Source organism: Enhydra lutris, unplaced genomic scaffold, assembly GCF_002288905.1.
Source record: "Enhydra lutris kenyoni isolate GAN:26980312 unplaced genomic scaffold, ASM228890v2 scaffoldscaffold12, whole genome shotgun sequence".
Classification (NCBI taxonomy): Eukaryota; Metazoa; Chordata; class Mammalia; order Carnivora; family Mustelidae; genus Enhydra; species Enhydra lutris.
Window position 1 is genome coordinate 65,024,510 of NW_019154096.1, and position 18,978 is coordinate 65,043,487.

The following is an 18,978-nucleotide window of genomic DNA, read 5'->3' on the forward strand; positions in this document are numbered from 1 at the left end:
ATCATTTGCTGCATGGCATAGACCAGGGATGACCAGGTCTGTGGGATCCCGCCCTGATGGGCTTGCCAACATGACCACATTCACTTGGCTTCCAACCTTCCAGGCACAAAGGCTTCCTTGGGGGCAATGAACAGATCAAACCCTCTCTCACCCCAGGGCCTTTGCATCTGCTGTGCCCTCTGCCAGCAGTGCCTTTCACTCAGACACCTGCCGGGCTTACTCCTCTTCTTCAGTGAGGTCTCATGTGGTACACACAGTGCCTTCTGTGACCGTCCTACCTGAAGAAGGAACCCAGTCCTACATGCTTTCTCCTTACTCTGCTTCGCTTTTCTGCTAGCACTACACCCTGGAGAAGGGTGTTATGTATCTGCTGATGGTCTGTCTCCCATATCCCACTGCAAGTTCCACGAGGGCAGGAACTCTGTTTCTTTATAGCTACTTGTATTCCCAGGGACTAGAGCAGCTCCTGGCACCTATGAGGTACCGAACAAATACTTCCTAAATGAATGAATGAAATGTTTACAATTAAAACGCAAAAAGCATTTAAATGGAAATGAAATGCAAACAAAGCATCCTGAAGAACAGAGCTAGATTTCTCAGCATCCCAGTTTTCCCCTCACCCCAAGGTCACAAGATGCCACCGGGCTCTCGCAGCACAGCACCTTCCTCAAGCCCCAAGGTCTCGAGACAGCTACAGCCTGTGTTGGCGTTGGTGGTGGTGGGGTGTCTAAGCTGGGGGAGACAGGCTCCTTGAAGCGCAGAGCCAGGCCTGACCCTGCTCACAGCAGGCCTCCTGATCCACCCCCTTCTCATGTTTCCTAGAGGCGCAAACGGCTACACAGAAGGTCAAGTTTATTCCTCCAGTGTTTCTAAATTGGCAATCTATGGATTCTTTGGAGAAAGTGTTAATAAGTAGAGGAATAAATAATCAAACAGCGTGTGTCAAGTTTTCTACGTTGCAAGATTCTTGTGTTGGGGAAGAGACGGAGAACATGTGTTCTGATCTGGGGGCAAACTCCCATCAAGATTCCGTGCTCCGAAAAAACCACAGGTCATCATTCTGGGTCCTGACGGTAATGATGCTGACCACGAGAGTGGCCAGCAGTTTTGTCGAGCACTCACGGGCCAGGTACCGTTCTAACCTAAATATTTCACTGAATCACAGAAGACTCTGAGGCAGGTGTTACTCCCTTGAGTTTACAGATAAGGAGACTGAAATACATATTTTCCCCAAAGTTGTATGGTTAGTAAACAAAAGTCTGACTCCAAACCCTGAAACGTTCACTTCAAAGCCCAAACTCTCAAGTGCTTGATGTTTTACTGTTCAAAACGGAGCCACCGGGAAATAGATATGTACCCCCAAACCTAAAACACCAAAAAACAACTCACTTCCCCCTTGCTTGGACAACCTGAATACGAGCAAATTCTCATCTACTTGCTCCAGGCCCAGGCCCTGTGCACCCTTTTCAGGAACTGTCCTTTTCCTTGATTTTCTACACCGCTCTCCAGGCGGGGCCCCATGGCAGCTCACAACCCAGCACCCCCCCGCCCCCGCCGCCCCTGTCACCCCCGCCGTCCGCGGTGTGGCTGCAGATGCAGTTACAAGTATATTACCACTAGGGGGCACTACATGAAAATAGATATCACTTCCTGTCCAATGGGCCATTTCAACCCCAAATTGAAAAATAAGTGAATGAACAACATATATTACAATTACGAATACATATAAATATAATTATGAGACAGATGTCATATATACATGTATTATTGAGAACAAATGAAACAGAATCACCATGTTTTCATGGCTTTTCTTCATCTAAGATCTCAAAGCACTGTGTAGACAGGTAGTTTACAGTCTGTTTTAACCTTGGGTTGACAGCTAATTTTAGTCCGATATTTGGGTAACATCTCTCTGACTGGACTCAAATCAGTGTATAGAGGATTCCAATTTTAAAAATAAAAGGGAAAAAGGTTTAAAGTGAGTTGAACAGACCAGGAGAAACAGACCTGAGCCCATGCAACCCAGGTAGGGAACCCCCAAACCTGGGAAGGGATGGGGAGGACCCCAAGGGGCTGAGAGGCTGTGCTCCAGCCTCTGGACCATTAATGTTGGGAAAGCATTACTAAGCCCCAAGAGGAGAGGGAATGACCACAGCAGCAGCTGTCATTTGCTGAACATTTACCACGAGTCTCTCAGGTAATTGCTTTAACAAAGTAGTTTATACAAATTAGTTTTAATAGACAATAAATGATCTAGATAGTCTATAGATACTAACCTTTAAGAGATCATTTATTTAATCTTTACTAACATCCCGTGAGGTAGATTCTGTCATCCTGTGTTACCGATGAAGAAACCAGGGTCAGAATGGTTGCCACGTGGCCAAAGTCATCCAAGTGGCACGTGGGGTCCCCAGGTTGAGCCCAGATAATTTGATTCCAGAACCCTGGCTCACATCACTGTGCCACACCGTGGTCTCCGTCTCTCTGCTGTTTCTGTTCTCTCACAGTCTAACTATCTTAAGATGCTACACACAGAGGCTGTCCTAACTGAGGATGTATGTTCTCTTCCTCATGATCCCCATGACTGTACCTCAGATGGTACCCCCAGGAGACCCCCAGAACTCTCCCTCACTCCCTCTACCCAGCTCACAGAATCTCCCCTGTGAATTCTGACTTACTCCCCAGTATGTCCGCTCTGCCATCCCACAACCTGGTACCAGCACTCATTCATGCTTCCCCGCTGTTTTCTCTGGCTGCTCTGTTCTCTCAACCCTCTGTAAACTCCTGGGGCCAGGGATGGTGCGAGAGATTTCTGAGCCCCTCAAAGCACCTGGTACAGAAGCCTGCAAACAGTAGGCAATCAAAAGAACCCTCTGACTTATTGTGATTCCAATCAGTCATTCTTATACACATGATGAAAGAGAAGTTGTATAAGCACAGCTTCTAGAATGTGTTACCTCTCCCAGGCTCTGCCTCTCCTGCTTGTCATCATAGCCGGAAGTGTAGAAAGGCTCATATGTAATAAGATCTGGACGTTCAATATCATAAATGGCCTTGACCTTGGGGATGGCCGCTAAATCCTTATAATCCAGGATTTCATTGTCCACTTTTGCCTGGCAAAGTTAAAACAGAAAGCAAAATCACTTTTCAGTCTCATCTCTTTGGAAAACTGTTAGTACATTTCATGTCCTGTTTGAAAGGTGAAGACCTTAAAAAGAATCAAAAATCAAAGCATTTTGCTTTAGAAAGTTGCCTATTTATACCATGTATTAATCATGTTTTATTAAAAAAAAAAGTCACCAAAAGCTTAGGGAAAAGTCTGTGCAGAATAAACCAAGTAGAAACGCCTGCAAACCTTCACGATCGTTTTCCTAAATTTATTACAGAGATGGAGAAGCTCAAACAGATGGTCAAAAAAAAAAAAAAATCCTCCCAGATGGCTAAAAACAAGAACTGCATATTTGATAAACTAAATATTTAAATATCTCATGGCAGAATTTAAGAATACTCAGTATCAGCCTTACAAAATGTTTAAATAATCCCCAAGTGTCTATATCCAACAATTTTTCAAGTCCTGCATGGTATTACTGCATTTTATAGGTCACTGACATCGATGGTCACATTTGTATATAAATTTAATTACCCGAAGGAAAACGTGATTGGGAAGGCTGATCTTCAACCATGAAAACTGGATCTCATAACAGAAATAGAAATCATTTCAAATTATTCTACTCTGGGTTACCCCCCTCCCCCATTACCATCTGCTACTTTACCTGTCCCGAAAGGAAGGGTCTTTGCCAGAAGTCAATACTTACATAGATAGTATGACCCGGGGAGCCAGGGATACTGGAGCTTGGTCTAGAATAAATGCTTTCAGAGGAAGTCCTGGTAGGCTGTAAATAAAAAGTGCCTTGTAAGATTTCAGACTGTGGCTTCAGAATCAAGAGCGACCCGAGTCCCTAGCATTTACTCAAAACTAAGCTGGTTAGAAAAGATCTGTGGCTTTTCTGAGTAAAGGAAAATATAACCTAGACAGAAAGTTTAAAGAGAACCAGCTAAGCAATTAGCCTTGAGAATGCATTTGGGGACTTGTCACCTTCTCTTCCTCGTCTCCTCCAAGACCTTCTGGCTCTGCCTTCACCAATGCCTCCCTCTGCCTCTGTTGCCACCATCCCAGCCCCAGTCTCCAGCTCCGCTCATCTGGACTGTTGCAATGACTTTGCCTAAGGGTTTCCTGCCTCCATTCTCGTCAAATCCATTTGGTACCCAGAGACCAGAGAGATCTTTTTCTTTTAAGATTTCATTTATTTATTAGAGAGGGAGAGTGAGAGAGCATGAGTGAGGGGAGGAGTGGAGGGAGAAAGACAAGCAGACTCTGCACTGAGCACAGAGCCTGATGCGGGACTCGATTCCAAGACCCAGAGATCATGACCTAACTGAAATCAAGAGTCAGACCCTTAACCAATGGAGGCACCCATGCAGGCACCCCCAGAGAGACCTTCAAGAACAGAATTTGGTCACTACTCTGCTTCTGGCTTCAGCAACCACTTAAAATCACAACTCCCAGCACCTCAGGGTTTTGATCCTGTTCTCTCCCACCCTCTCTCTTCCTTCCCACCATCACTCATGGAGTATGATGCAGGTTCCTGCTCCAGGGTTCTTATCCTCACTCTTCCCTCTGCCTGAAATGCTCTGATCCTCGATTTTACATATTTTTTTTTTCCTTCCTCTAGTTTTGGCTTTAAATGTCACCTCCTCAAAGAAGCCCTCCCTGATCTTTCAACCCAAAATGGTTACCCTTATTTTCTGTCAGTGTTTTCCTTCATGAATAGCCCACAGCTATGGGGCAGATGAGGTGAAAGCAAAAGAAAAAAATGTTTGATCACCTAGCAGGGGAGAGTGTCCTTAGCTCCACAAGAAGCCTGCAGTGGCTCCAGGTTGGGGTAGGGTAGGAAAGGGGGTAATGCAAGGCAGTCACGTCTTCAGGTACTGATGCTGGTATGACGAAGCCCTGTTTTCATTAGCGAGCAGCGAGGACATTGTGTGACCAGCCAGAGAGCACACTGAGCCGTGGGGTCTCTCCCATGTCACACATCCTATTTTTTGTGAGATACGGGTCAGGGATACTTTCTGCCATCCTTTAATGATACACTTGGGGATGGCTCTGAAGTATTGTGGGCTTCCTCTGCAGCAGTCAGCAGGACTGTGGCAGAGCTAACAGCGTGAAGAGTTATCCACGACAACCTTCGTTCAAGGCTTTCAGATCTGAACCACCTCCATTTTGCATACACCTGTCCCAGGTTCTCTGATTCTAGAAGTATTTTCGATTTTTATAGTCAGACTGTGTTCAAAGTCAAATCAGCTGGTCACCAAACCTGCCGATGCTCTGGCTCCCGTGGAGAGCTCTGTCTGCCGGGAGCATCTCCAGACCCATCAGCACTAGGAAAGGCTCAAGATGTCACTTGGACATTCAGAAATTGCTTTGTTTCATTGCATTTACTGTGGCTCGCTTTTGCTTTACTCGGGTCTCCTTAGTTAGAATCTATTTCCATACACTTCCTACTTGCTTATAGGTTGAGTTACAACCTTATTTTCTTACAATGGCCCTTTGTTCTGCTTTCCCGAATAAAATGAGATGGTGGATAAAACACGACTCCATGTAGTATAATAGAGGGGGGTTAGGAGTCAAGGGATTTAGTTGGATTTGGAGTCAAGGGATTTAGTTCAAAACCTCGCTCTCCTAATTGTGTGACATTCTGAGTTTTTCTGTTTCTCTCCTTTCTCGCTTTCTCTCTTCCTTTTTGACTTCCTTAAGTTTCAACTTCTCATTTCTAGAATGGAGTAGATGGTACTAACACCCAGTTCATAGGGTCAGAGGAAACAACACCTATAAAGCTTCAAGCACCTCACCTCGCACAGGGCATGTACCCACTTCCAGCATCTTCCAGACACTGGACCTTAGCCAGGATTTCTTCAGCTGTTAATCTCACATAGCGGAGGAGACCACTGCCTCTGTTTCGCTCTTCGTGACAGAAGGGTCCTTTCAAATGTGAGCTCCATGCATGAGATGTCCGCAGAACTCTCTACAGCTACTGCATTTGTGGGCCTTCCCTTCGGAACTCAGACACATGAAGTCATTTACCTCAGTCCACGGGGCGGCAGTCAGATTGCCTGATGCCCTTCCCCTTTTCGAGAGCTCTGTGAAGTGACTGCGTATCTGCCCAAGACAGTGACTTCTAAAGCACAGGTCTCTGGTTTATTAATTTATGCCCTTCCCCGCCGTATGGCAAAGACCTTGCACGAAGGCCTGTCTTATCTGCCTTGGATCACACCAGGAATGGTCCCTGGTGTGCTGCCTCTTCAGCCGTGCTCAGGTCTCAGACAGCGCACACGGATTGCTGGCTTTTCTGCCACAGTCCCAATGGCTCCCAAAGTGTATGAGCTCACCTGGTGGAGGTTGGAGGTCCCTCCTTCATGAGGATAGTAAGATTACTTTTTAAACTCAACTATTAGTTTGGGTATTTTAATCTTAAGTATTTGGAATTTTGTATTTCGATTTTAAATATCTAGAATTATAAAAATGTTCAATTTTAAATGAACAACTTTGTTATTAAAAGGAATTCTTTTATTCTTCCGGCTGTATCCCCCCCCCCCATTAATAAATAACTTGCTGAGGGTCTCTGATGGCCAAGAGAGCTTCAAAAGGCACATAGCTGTCTTCCAATATAGCAGCTCAAATCCACTCCAACTGAAACTCATTTAACCTGAAAAGCAACAACTTTCTGCCATGCTTTCCCTCTTTCAAATCCCACTGACTGCTTCCTCTTTACCATGAACTTAACTCTACTGTCACCCAGCTGGGCTAGAACAAAGTTTTGCAGATGATCCACATTTCCACAGATGATCCTTATATGCAATTATTTAACCTACATTAATTACGATTTCAACCCATTCTGATATCCAAGTTAACAACAGTGACTCTGTAATTACTAATTGAGTTCAATAACCCGATGGGTCAGCAGCCTTTGTGAGCCTCTACTAGAGTTCCACTGAACAAAATTACTCTCTTGTCTATACAGTTGACCCTTGAACAATGCCAAGGTTAGGAGCATTGACCCACTGGGTAGTGGAAAATCCACATATAACTTTTGACTCCCTCCAAAACTTAACTACCCATACCCTATGGTTGGAACGAAAGCCTTACTGACAACATAAACAGTTGAGTAACACATATTTTGTATGTTATGTTTATCACATACTATATTCTTACAAGAAAGTACATTAGAGAAAGGCAATGTAATTAAGAAAATCCCAAGGAAGAGAAAATACATTTAGAGTACTGCAGTGTATTTACAAAAAAATGAAGTGTATGAGTGGACCCATGCAGTTCAAACCCATGTTGTTCAAGGGTCAACTGTATTATAAATGAAGATAATTTCTAATACTTATCCTCAAAGGTATGCCCCCTTCTATAGAGAAAGGAAACAGAATCTGTTATTAGAAGTAGATGCAATTTACTTATTTTCCTGAAAGCACCTTTTCCCTCATGCCTTATGGAAAAACCAAACTTGAAAGCACAGGTGGAAATTTCAATTCTATTTTTTAGTGCCATATTTAGCCAAAAAAAAAAAAAAAAAAAAAAAAAAAAAGGCAGGGAAAGGGTGAAGGCACAGTAGATGATACAGAGAGGATTACAGACAGGCTGTGATCTCTCAAAGTATTTTGCTAAAACAACTAGGTGAAGAATTTAATCCTTATTGTGGCCAACAGCAGGAAGGAGCTTCAAGAAACCCCTATTGCGTGTGGCTGTCCCAGCTCACTCTCTCATCCAGGGGTCCTTGTAACCTACATTTATCTCCCCAGGACATGTTCACGGACCCACTTTCAATTTCAAAAAGGTTTTTTATTTTTCTCAAAAAAAAAAAAAAAAAAATCAAGAAGTTGATTTCTGAGTAGTTTGTTTCAAGAAGGAAGAGAGAAAAACGGCCTTTGATCACTCACAGTAGTTGCCTAAAAATACACATCTCTTTGCTTTCTTCATGAAGTCTTTTTAAAAGCCCTCTAACCACCTTACAGCTGAGCTTTCCTCTATGCCTTGACTTGGTCCATCTGTTCCCCCCCATTCAGAAGGCACAGTCACAAAGTGAGAATGACACTGAAGACATCTTTTTATGGGGCCACATGGCGCTCGTCCTTCTTCAGGTACTCGCCATTAAAACACTTACCAGAGCTCTGCCTGGTGAGTAAGCAGAGAAGTAACATTTTCCATGGACTTTCACTATGGGCCACTGTGCACGTGGCCAGGCCAGGGAGTGCCTGAGAGCACTCTGTTGCCCCCCACCTCCCCCCTTTCAGCAGGAGCAGGGGTGTGACAACTACCCATCTAATTTGCATTCCTCTAAAGCCATGCTCTAAGGAGGGAGAGAAACTACAGGCAACTGGCAACCAGATGGGAAAGAGCTGATGAACCCCTAGGGGACAACTACCTAGACGAGGTGATCAATGTCTTATAGGAGTGCTGCTGGGACTGACAGTACCTGCCTTGGGTTTTTGCTGAAGTTCACCAGACAAGGTGGTGATAATCGCTGCAGAAAAAGGAATACTTTTAAAATGTGCATACACTGCATGTTCACTGCTAAGTCAAGAAAGGGTGAAATTAACTCCTTTGGAGAAAGGGGTTTTATGTTTCAGAGGAAGCAGGAGGGGTTCAGGGGAACAAAGTCCCTTCTCTGGAGAGTTTCACAAATGCCACTGGCCTTTACTATGGCCAAAAGCCATATCTTTCCTGTATAAATCTTGACCCCTATACACCCTGATGCAAGATAAAAACATAGCAAAAAGAATAAAATATTTGAATAAAGCAAAAGCCTGGAATAAAGCAGTATGTACCGTAGTGATGTTAATAAAACAAAAACATTATGTCCTCATTCTAGACATATATAAAGCCTCCCATTAGCTCTCAAAAAATATGCACACACGAGAAAAAATATGTTTGGTATATTGCAAGTATGCACTTGCAAACGTTGTAATAGTGAATGTTAGTTTCAAAAGAAAAAAAAAATCTCATGCCTATTTTGTATGGCAGTCCATTCATGCTTTAGCCTCCAAAGGCACATCAGAGAAGCTCCTCTCTAGAATATAGCAAGTGATCCAATGTAGATTATAATAAACTTGGTCCTGGGAATATCATCTGCTTTGTCTACAATGAATTATAGCAGAAATTAGAAATATTCAGTACTGAGTTTTACGTCCAGACAAAATTCACTACTCATATACAACTTTTCCAAGCAAGTAAAGCTGAGTATGTTTTTCATAGGCAATTCTACTTCATCATTTTCTTTTAACCTGTACCTCAGAGTGAGGAAAAAAGGAGCGACTGCAGAATATAAATAATAAAATGACTTTCCTCCTATCAATTTCCTTCACAGCAAAACCAGGGCTTACTTCTCGGGCACAGAGCGCTGAATGTTCCTGCAAGGAGTACAGCTGGTTTACCTAGTAACTAAAAGGGTCTGATACTATCTGGTGAAATGAGCTGCCGCTGGAAGCATCTAAAAGATCAACATATATGTGTGACTTGAGAATTGCCTTGGCGTTTCCAGGCTTCTTCAAAGTTCCGGTGAGCTGTTCCTCAATGGCCAGTGGGTGAAGAGGGGCCTTGTCAAATGGCCTGTTTCTCTGCCAGGTCCCCAGCTCTTCACAGCTTTCTGTGATGGAGCTGAAGTTGACTTCATTGATATTTATGGCCAGATAATGGGAATCAGATGTCCCTTTTGAACCAGGCTGGGAAGAGAGTGGTTATTAAAAACAGAGCTCTCTAACCCACCACTACCTAAGAGGCTCCCCATCTTTGAAACTTAAGGGTCTGAACCAAACCCAAGAATCTCACACTTGATGATGGTATTTTTGTTCAAGTCATGAAAATGCATCAGTTGGCTACAGCCTCAGGCTAACAAAAGAGAATACTATTGGAGTTATAAAGAATATTTTGGGGGAAGGACCCCAAAACTATTGAAAAAGCCACTGCTTGCCAAACAGCGATTCTAATTCTGAGCAACACTCCTCTGCGGTGGGGACCAGCTTCCGCTCTTCCACTGGATTCATGAGACTGTAATTTCACTGCGTGTAAAATCTCCACCACTGGGGGGCTGAATGAGCTTTAGGACAGAACGAAGATCAGAATGACAAACACAAGCCGGGAGTGTGACCCAGTACTGTGGGCCAACCCAATGCACCCCAGGCCCGGACTCTGCAATTAAGTCTTGCTGCTGATGTCTGGGGAGCGCTGTGGGCTGATCTCATTCTCTGGATGAAGAAACTTAGGGGCTTGATGTCTAAAAGGTGTCTTTCCGCTCTGAATGTAGATACCTCTAACTCCCTTCCAAATCATTTAAAGAAAGAAGGTGAAGTCATAATAAAAGCACAGTCAGCAACTGTCCTCAGCCTTGGCGTGGTCCTGGCAGGCACGGACAGAAGGTGTAGGCACAGAGCCCAGACTGAAGTGTTATGTTGTAACCTTGAATTGTGAGCAGAGCTAAAAAATGGGTTTCCTCTGGGCTATGACAGGACTGTGGAAAGTTATTATAATTTAACAGGTTTCAACGGATTCTGTGAGACCCCCAAAGAAGGTCAAGTAGGCGCCTGAGAGCCCAGGCTCCTTCCTGCTTCACTGGTCATCTGGCGAGCTGGCCTAGCCCTCTCCTGGCTTCTGGACAGTCCTGCAGGTCAAGCTGCTCTCTTTCTCAGACACATCAGATGGAGCCAGTATGCTGGGCTCCCCTCCTGTCTTCCTAAATTCCTCTGTGCTATGGTGGAAAGAACACAACTTATGAACTCAGAGACCTCTCTTACTGTCTTCACTCCTCCACTTACTGGCAGGCTAACTCTGGGCAAATTACTTAACCATGATGGGTCTCAGTCTCTCATCTGTAAAATGGGGCCAAGGACAGCTACCTCACAGGGATTCTTAGGGAGAGCACATCTGAGTGTATTTAAATCTCCTGGCCTCTGCACAGCAGGTGCCTGGTCCCTCTCATTTCCTTTCTCACCTCACTATTGGTTTCTTGAGCCGAACCACTCCCTTCCCAAGCACTGTGTCCTCCTGGTGTGCTGGTGCTCTTCTCCTCACCAGTCCCAAGCCTTTCTCATCATCTCCATGTGTGTTCATCTCAAATGACCTCCACCATCCAACGTCAAGGTCACTTTCCCTAGGAAGTGCCCCTTGAGAGCCTTTCTCTCATCTGAGGTTCCCAGACCTACGTGATAGGTTTCTACACCATTTTATAATTATTTATCTATTATTTACCGGTCTTCCCTGCTATCCAGCCTAGCACTCACTATTCCCGGGTGTCTGGCAAATATTTGTTCAATGAACAAATGTGTAAATACAGGACCAAAAGGGGAGCTTCTACTGGGCTCACTTGAATGAACATAATGCTGTAGCCAGTTCTCTAAATGAAAACAATACTCAGGAAACAGCCAGAATGTGAGATGCACTCCGTGGGGTGAGAAAAAGCATCTGCTTCTGCGGGAGCCAGAGAAGTTATGGGGGAAAAGCAGCACGGAGAGGACAAGCGACAGAAGCCTGGGGCCAGGACAGCGGCTCGAAGCCTCAGCCTAGACACAGCGCCAACCTGCAGAGACGGAGACCGTCCTGTGCGTCGAACCAGACTTTTGGGATAAAAGAAATCGGATGAAGAACGATGCGTGTTTGGCAGCTGCCATAAAACATGAAAAAAGGGAAGAAATGAACAAAGAAATAATCCTCAGTTTAGAAACACTATACCAACAAAACAAAACAAAACGAAACCTTTGGGAAAATGAATTTGATAGTGACTGTCAAGGGGCATCGCTTTATAGCTTGTGTGTGTGCGTGTGTGCGTGTGTGTGTGCATGTGTTCAAGGCCCCATGTGTAAACAGCATATTTACTGGTCTTCAAGTTACAGTTTATTTACCTACATTCTAACCCCCCATGATTCCCTTCCATTTATTTCCAGTTAGACAGTTTCATATATGAAGAGTAAGAAGCCAGTGAAGCCATTGAGAGATGTCTTTAAGAATCTATCATTATAAATGGTCTGTGAGCTCTTAAATACCAAGAATGTAGATTACTCAGTAGGGTTGCAGAAAAATTCTTAAAACATTTTCATTTTGCTATGGTAACTGCACTGATGTGGTACCCCATGAAAGGCTTGGAAATCTTGGCTCAAGGTCTGTGATCTGTAGACACACCCTTAAGAGAGGACAACATTCATTCCCTTATTCAAAAAACGATTCCCCTTTAAACCCCACCAATGTCAGCACACGCTCTATTCAGGGCACTGGGACCTCTTCTCTGCTGGAGTGCTCTGTCCTACGCACTCCTTGGCTTCCCAAATGTGAGCAAGTTGAGGGTTGGACTGACCTCCCAAGTGGTTGAATGTTGGCTTTAAAAGTCTTGGAATTTTCTGGAAAACTTGACTAAAGGAAGAAAAACTAACAGCTCTTCTTGGCCAGAAAGAGGAGAAGTATTTCACTCATTGTTTTCACAAGCTTATCCAGAGAGTTCTATCAAGATGCAATCAAGAGTGGTTTTTTCCTTTCTTTTTAAAATATCATTTTAGTCACACTATCTGCGAACTCAAGCGATTCTTACAGAGAAAAGACATACATTCCATGCAGTCTGGTCTCATTAGCATTCTTCTCCTCATCTCCCAAAAGACTTCATCAGAGATGAAGTGAAAATGAATATTCAAAAAAACTAAAAGCAACACAGTAGAGAGAGTACAAACCACTAGTTAGTTGGGTGTTTTCTGGGAAGCATTCCCAAGCTACGCTATGAATTTTACATTCTTATGATAAAAGTGACAATAACTACTATCTTTAATGTTCTGGGATTTTAGAAAGATAACCCACTTCCAAAGCATCCATAGTTCCTCAAAAATCTCAGACTCTGGTGCCCAACACAGGTAACTGTTCCAGTGTGCACCTGCCTGGTGGGTGGACTTGAGGGTTATACACACATGTTCAAGTTGAAGCTGTTATGTGTCCACCATCCTGATACTGGTGGACAAATTCCTTTTCAGTTTGTCTTGTTTTTACTCCATTATTATGAGAATGAGGGTTTTTTTTTTTCTTTTTCATAGAAGTATGATGCCGATGGGGTTACAATGCAGAGCTGCTTACACCTATTAATGGCAGCTTAAGAAGACCTGATACCACACTCTAGAGTTTGGCTTCCAAAGTAACTTCAGGTCTTTCTTTTCCCTGAGATGCCAAGTGGAACACAGTCAAACTATAGTTTTTCCAGGGGTATCAGTAAGTCAGCTAAACCAAGAGCCTGGGATCCTATGGATTGGGATCCAGTGTGATTATTGCTCAGAAAATATTTCACAGTCCAAGGGAAAAACCAAGGGCATCTGATTAGGATACAGATAATGATACTGACTTATAAGCGTGTACAGCTCTTTGCTTCTGAAACATATAAAATAATGTCATCTGGAGGTGTTGTCAGGGCTGAATAAGACCAGGAGAAGGTTTTAGAAGTGAGAGGTGAAGAGGGTCTATCCTTTTGTCGGAGCACTTAGTGTTCAAGGACAGTTACTGAAACATTTTGATGTTACCTAAGAGTTAAGTTACCGGAATGCTTATTCACACTGACACTTTTGGGCACATCATTGTTTTCCCCTACGGTTTTATCTGACAAACAATCAGCTTCTGGAGACAGAGGCTACTCAGTGAATTTGGATTTAAGAGGTCAGTAAAATGTACCATGGATGCAGAGTTTGGGTTGGGGTAGTACATTATGGACTAAGTACAAAAAAGTCTGGTAGGCCACCAGATGTCTGACTTAGAACTTGATGAACAATTTCTTCTCATCTGTATGTTTTGACTGTTCCTTGAATGCTTTCCTATGAACCTGACTAGTGAGGCAAGGCTTACTTTCTCCAATACAAGCATTGGGAACAAAAACCACAATCAGTTTAACATTGGAGGGAAGGGAACCTCCTTCCCTGGCCAAATGGTCTTTCAACTTGATCTGCTCTTAAGAAAAAAAAAAAAAAAGAAGAAGAAGACATGATAAAGTAATTTCCCCCAAACTCCAGCCCTGAGGATTAGTGGCAATGACACAGATGGCCAGCAAATGCACCTGGCACTACAGCTCTCATTGTTTCCTTACCCGCAGCTTTTCCTCAGTCTTGGTAGATTGCTTACAGTCGGGATGCCAAACGGTGGAACCTGGAAAGACACGATGCCCGCAGAGAGTTAAAGGAAATGGAAAGAAGACATAGTCCTATTAGCCAGAACTTCTGAGAACAGTTCATATTCTTCTCTATCAGAGGAGAGTGTGAGAGCCCTGGGTCCAAGTGAATTATGGCAACTCTAACCACCAGGTGAGTTTTCCTCACCCAGTCTGAGCTCGCTCTAGAAAGGTCATAATTCTAGACCACAGAGACCACTAACAGGCACAAGAGTGTTCTGACGCAAGAGAGGTTTGATTCTTGACTGTTGTTGCTGTCATTTTGGACCATATTATTATCCTTTAAAAGTCACATCTGTGTGCCTACTACAAGCTGTATTTAATTTAAACAGAAGCCATAAACAATGTTTACAGAACATCAAAACAACCAAAAATTTAGACGAGGGAAATACAGTCAGACAGTCCATACCCAGAAGCAAAACTCACTGAAATTTTTATTGATCCAATTACACACGGTCATCTACAAAGATATGGAAAATTAAGCCAACTCATAGAAAGGTCAAAAGTTATGTTATAAATGCAGAAGTCTTCTTTAACTTTTAACCCTTTAATTAACAACAATAAGAACAACAAAAGTCTCCACTCTCAAGTGAGTGAAATTACTAAGTGTCATTTTCTGTCCCTGAGTCAATACCTCACCTTCTCTGAGAATGAAGCCCTTCCTTGGAATGATGCCCGCATCCTAGAACTAAGCACAACACTTAAATCCCATACAGGGCTCTTGTAAGAATTCAAGTCCTCCAGTATGACTTCGTATGCCTAGATATGTATGTCATTTATACAGCTGTGGGTCAGACCTGTATGTAAGTCCTATGTTCGTGGAAGGAGACATTCAAATATGGTTATGGGCAGAAGAGCTGTAGGAGCACTGGATAAGACTTGAGCAAGTGAAGTTACTAAGTTGAAAGCAGCGAGTAAATGACATGAATTTACTAAGTCTCAGGAGGAACATCAGACCTGTTAAGTCTTTATCTCTTCAAGCAAACACCTGTGTATACTTGAAAAAATTCACCAAATTAAAAATTCTTAAATTATTTTACACCACTGAGCTAAAATAGATAAAATAATATTCATGACAAGGATAATACCTTTCCTATCAGAACAATACTTTAATCCCTATTTAACAGTCATTCCTATCTTGCTTAACCCAGAGCCAATAAATAAATAAATAAATAAAGGTGGAGGGGGAAAAAAAGAGGGGGGATGAAACAAACAAACCAGACAGACACATAGTCCTTTTAGCATTAGTGTTTACTCTGAGGCTGGCTACAAAGCACAGGAAATTCTCTTAATGTGGGTGGCCCAGGAGCAGCATTCACTCTGAAGGTTCTGTTGAGTTGGAGCCCTTGACCAGATCACTGGGTTTGCTCACAGGGTCACAGTATTCTCCAGAGGTCAGACACACAAGGACTGTGACGTGGGGAGCATGTCAGATGCTGAGGAAGATGAACTACTCTTTCTTCAAGGACACGTCGAAAGGGCAGGCAAAGAGCACTGAAGCTCAACACTAGAAGCCATTTACAACTACCCCCGGAATTCTGAGGACAGCCCATCTTTTTTAGAGATTAGATTTTTTTTTTTTTTTTTTTAATTTGACACAGAGAGAGAGATCACAAGTAGGCGGAGAGGCAGGCAGAGAGAGAGAGAGAGAGGAGGAAGCAGGCTCCCCACTGAGCAGAGAGCCCGATGCGGGGCTCGATCCCAGGACTCTGGGATCACGACCTGAGCCGAAGGCAGAGGCTTTAACCCACTGAGCCACCCAGGCGCCCCGAGGACAGCCCATCTTAACGGACGGTTGTTTATTTGTAGTATGAATATGTTCTCATTGGTGCACAGCTTGAAATCACTCTCTATTTAGGTTCCAGAAGCGTGTGAACGTGCGGGGCTGCACCGAGAGCCTTTGAGTCTCAGTTCCCAGCAGACACGGGGTTGACACACACTCGTGTCTTTGTTTATGAGTGCTAGCATAGACACACTAAATCTAAAACAAAGCCTGGAGACCAAATGGAGAATAAATATCGATTCCATGTTGAAAATGCAAAGTGACACCTGCCTATGGCTATGGAAACTCACAGCCTGCCCTCAGAGACATGTGTCATATAAAGTCCACGTGAGACTATGGGTTTGGGGACCTGTCACTTGCCTTTATTGAGCCCTTTAAAATTCAGTGACTTTTTTTATCAGAATTTTCCAGACTGATCATTAAAAGTGAGTGATATTTGGGTTGTCAATTTCTCATAGAGGTAGCATTTTTCAGAGAGTAGATAAGGCTTTGCTTTAATATTCAAGAATCATTTCCGTTGACTTTTCTTCATTGTATAAAAACAAAATAGAGAGCAAAGGAACCATTCATTAAAAATACACGTAGTGTTAAGTGCAGAGAGACAAAGAAGTGAATGCGAAGGCAGATGAGACCTGGTAATTGCCAAACCGAATGAGCACCAGCTTCCATGGTTCTCGTTAATTTTACTGATAAGCCCTTGTCAATTTAATGACTCTTTCTCCGGCTAAAAATAGTAAAATGTTTGTGCAGATGGTGTTGTTTGACTGGAAGAGAATCCTCCCCCAAGCTTCTAGCTGAGAAACGTCAGCATTTTAGGGGAGATAAAAACTAGTCATGGTTGTACACTGGGAAAATTTCTCAAAATGATTTTCAACTTTAAAAAATCTGGGGGCACCTGGGTGGCTCAGTCGGTTAAGCATCCAACTCCTGATTTTGGCTTGGGTCATGACTTCAGCATTGTGAGTGGAGCCCAGAGTTTGGCAGGGAGCCTGCGTAAGATTCTCTCCCTCTGCCCCTCCCACCCATCATCCCCAAAAATCTGATGGCCCTCCGGTAATGAGTACTTCTTTGCCACTAGAAACTTCTCCACTTCTCTTTCAGGGACTCTGGAAATGTTCTCTCTCACCCTCCTGCTATCTTTTGCTATCTTTCTTTCCGTATGAGAGCTATGTCATCTTAATGGGATGAAATACATCTATGATGCAATTCACCAAATATGAGATTTTCTTCTTCCCGAAAGCTTACGTCAGAGCAGGCTGGAGGCATTGAAAAATCCTTCTCGCGGGGTAGTGAAAGGAGCAAAGACAAAGTACCATCTAGAAACGCTTGTTCTTTCGTCCTGTTTCCCACACCTCCTGGGGAAGGTTGGGAGGAGGTGTTGCTAATTTTCACTCTTGCCTCACTTCCATGGGACCAAACATCAAGTCCTATGCATTCACTCCAGAAGCAACGCATTCCTTTGTTAAACAGACTCAGGGGCTCACGGCCAGCATGTCAACTGCTTGGCTGATTCATACTAACTGATGAGGTAACTTTTGGCCACACTCATTTTGGATCTGGGGAGCCCTGCAGCTAATGAAATGCCTCCTTCTCTAAAAACAAACAAACGAACAAAGCAGGGTTTTCCTTCCCCAGATGGGAAGAATTTACTGAATTCCTGAGACACCTTACCTTGAAGATACATTTCCTCTCCTTCGGTGAACATCTGGTTGCATCTGCTGCATCGTGCACAGCTGGGGTGGTAATGTTTGTCACCTGCCTGCAAGAGAAGAGGGAGGGACTTCTTAGTTTGCACCTTGTCACAGATCCCAGCCTCTTTTCTGGATCTGGGGATTTGGAGGCAAAAAGAGACAGCTGAGGCAGGAAAAATAACTGTGCAATTGACCTAACCTTCCTACACCAACAGCCCTGGAAGCGGAAGCTGACCCCATTAGACCAGCTACTGATGCCTGCATGATGGGTTGCCTTCCTTCTCGGGGTTTCTGGCATCTACCTCTTGGCCTGGTCACTCTTGGATAGTTACTAGTTATACACCATGCGCCTGAGATGAGTCCACTCCACCTCCAAAAAATCCCACCCCCAAAACATTAACCTCCCAATTGATGTGGAGACCCATACTGATTTGTACTGATTTGCAATAAAAAGAAAGGATTCTCATATTTAGCAGGTTCTTACTTTCCTAGCTAAACTGACTAAAAATAATAAAACCTATCTAGCTTACATCAAGATGGGAAAAACCATAGTAAAGGACATCATCCACAGCTTTCACCTTAGGAGAACCCCAAATTCTCTCCTGTGTTGCCTGTAACAGTATTTTGCCAAAGTCTTCTATTAAGTGTTTTCTAAAGAAGACATTTTACTGAGATGGCCCTGAATTATTCATGAGCTTTTCACATTCCTAAATATGACAGATGCCATCACAGCAGGTGCTGACTTCCCCAAAGCAAAATGTCACTGGACACAGGGACAATTCTCGAGACAGGTGCCAAGTCACATTAGAGTCATGGTCCAAATGCATACCTGACAAAATGAAATCTTTTCATTTATAGCTTAGCAAAAAATCTTCACCACCTAAAGATTTTCTAATGTACTCTGCAATGAAATCATTTTATCAACCAAGAGTGAAATATTTCTTTTGCATGAACCACGTGCTATGGCAGTGCCGAGAGTCCAGAGTTAGAAGTAGCTGCCCCCTCTATGTTTGCATGAAATCTCAACAGGAAATCAGAGGTCAGGTAGTGATTCCTTTCTCACACCCTCCAGGAGAAACTACAAAAGCCACTTAGCAACCAGAGTGCGAGATGGTAGTTGGTTACTCAAGGCACTCAAGTGGGAAAAAAATGAAGATATTTGAAAATAGAAGCCAGGAATGAAATCTATTCAATGGTGCCAACTGGAAAATTCTAGAAGTGGTGCTCTTGTTTTGGTTCACACACTATTATTTAATTTTTCTTC

At 43.4% G+C, this 18,978-nt stretch overlaps 1 protein-coding gene across 8 annotated transcripts in view; it reads right to left on the bottom strand.

Annotated features, from left to right (window-relative positions):
* LOC111145422 (actin binding LIM protein 1) overlaps positions 1 to 18,978 on the bottom strand; it is a 200,155-nt gene that overhangs the window by 38,827 nt on the left and 142,350 nt on the right. For 6 of the 8 annotated variants that reach the window (XM_022500299.1, XM_022500305.1, XM_022500302.1 and 3 more), the window contains 4 exons: positions 17,695 to 17,782; positions 14,160 to 14,218; positions 3,816 to 3,893; positions 2,958 to 3,113 (listed from right to left, as the gene is read on the bottom strand). In XM_022500299.1, the coding sequence (XP_022356007.1) occupies positions 2,958 to 3,113; positions 3,816 to 3,893; positions 14,160 to 14,218; positions 17,695 to 17,782 (381 nt within the window). Of the gene's footprint in view, positions 1 to 2,957; positions 3,114 to 3,815; positions 3,894 to 11,633; positions 11,718 to 14,159; positions 14,219 to 17,694; positions 17,783 to 18,978 lie in introns of all 8 variants that reach the window. The other 2 variants (XM_022500303.1, XM_022500300.1) reach the window with 1 other exon arrangement.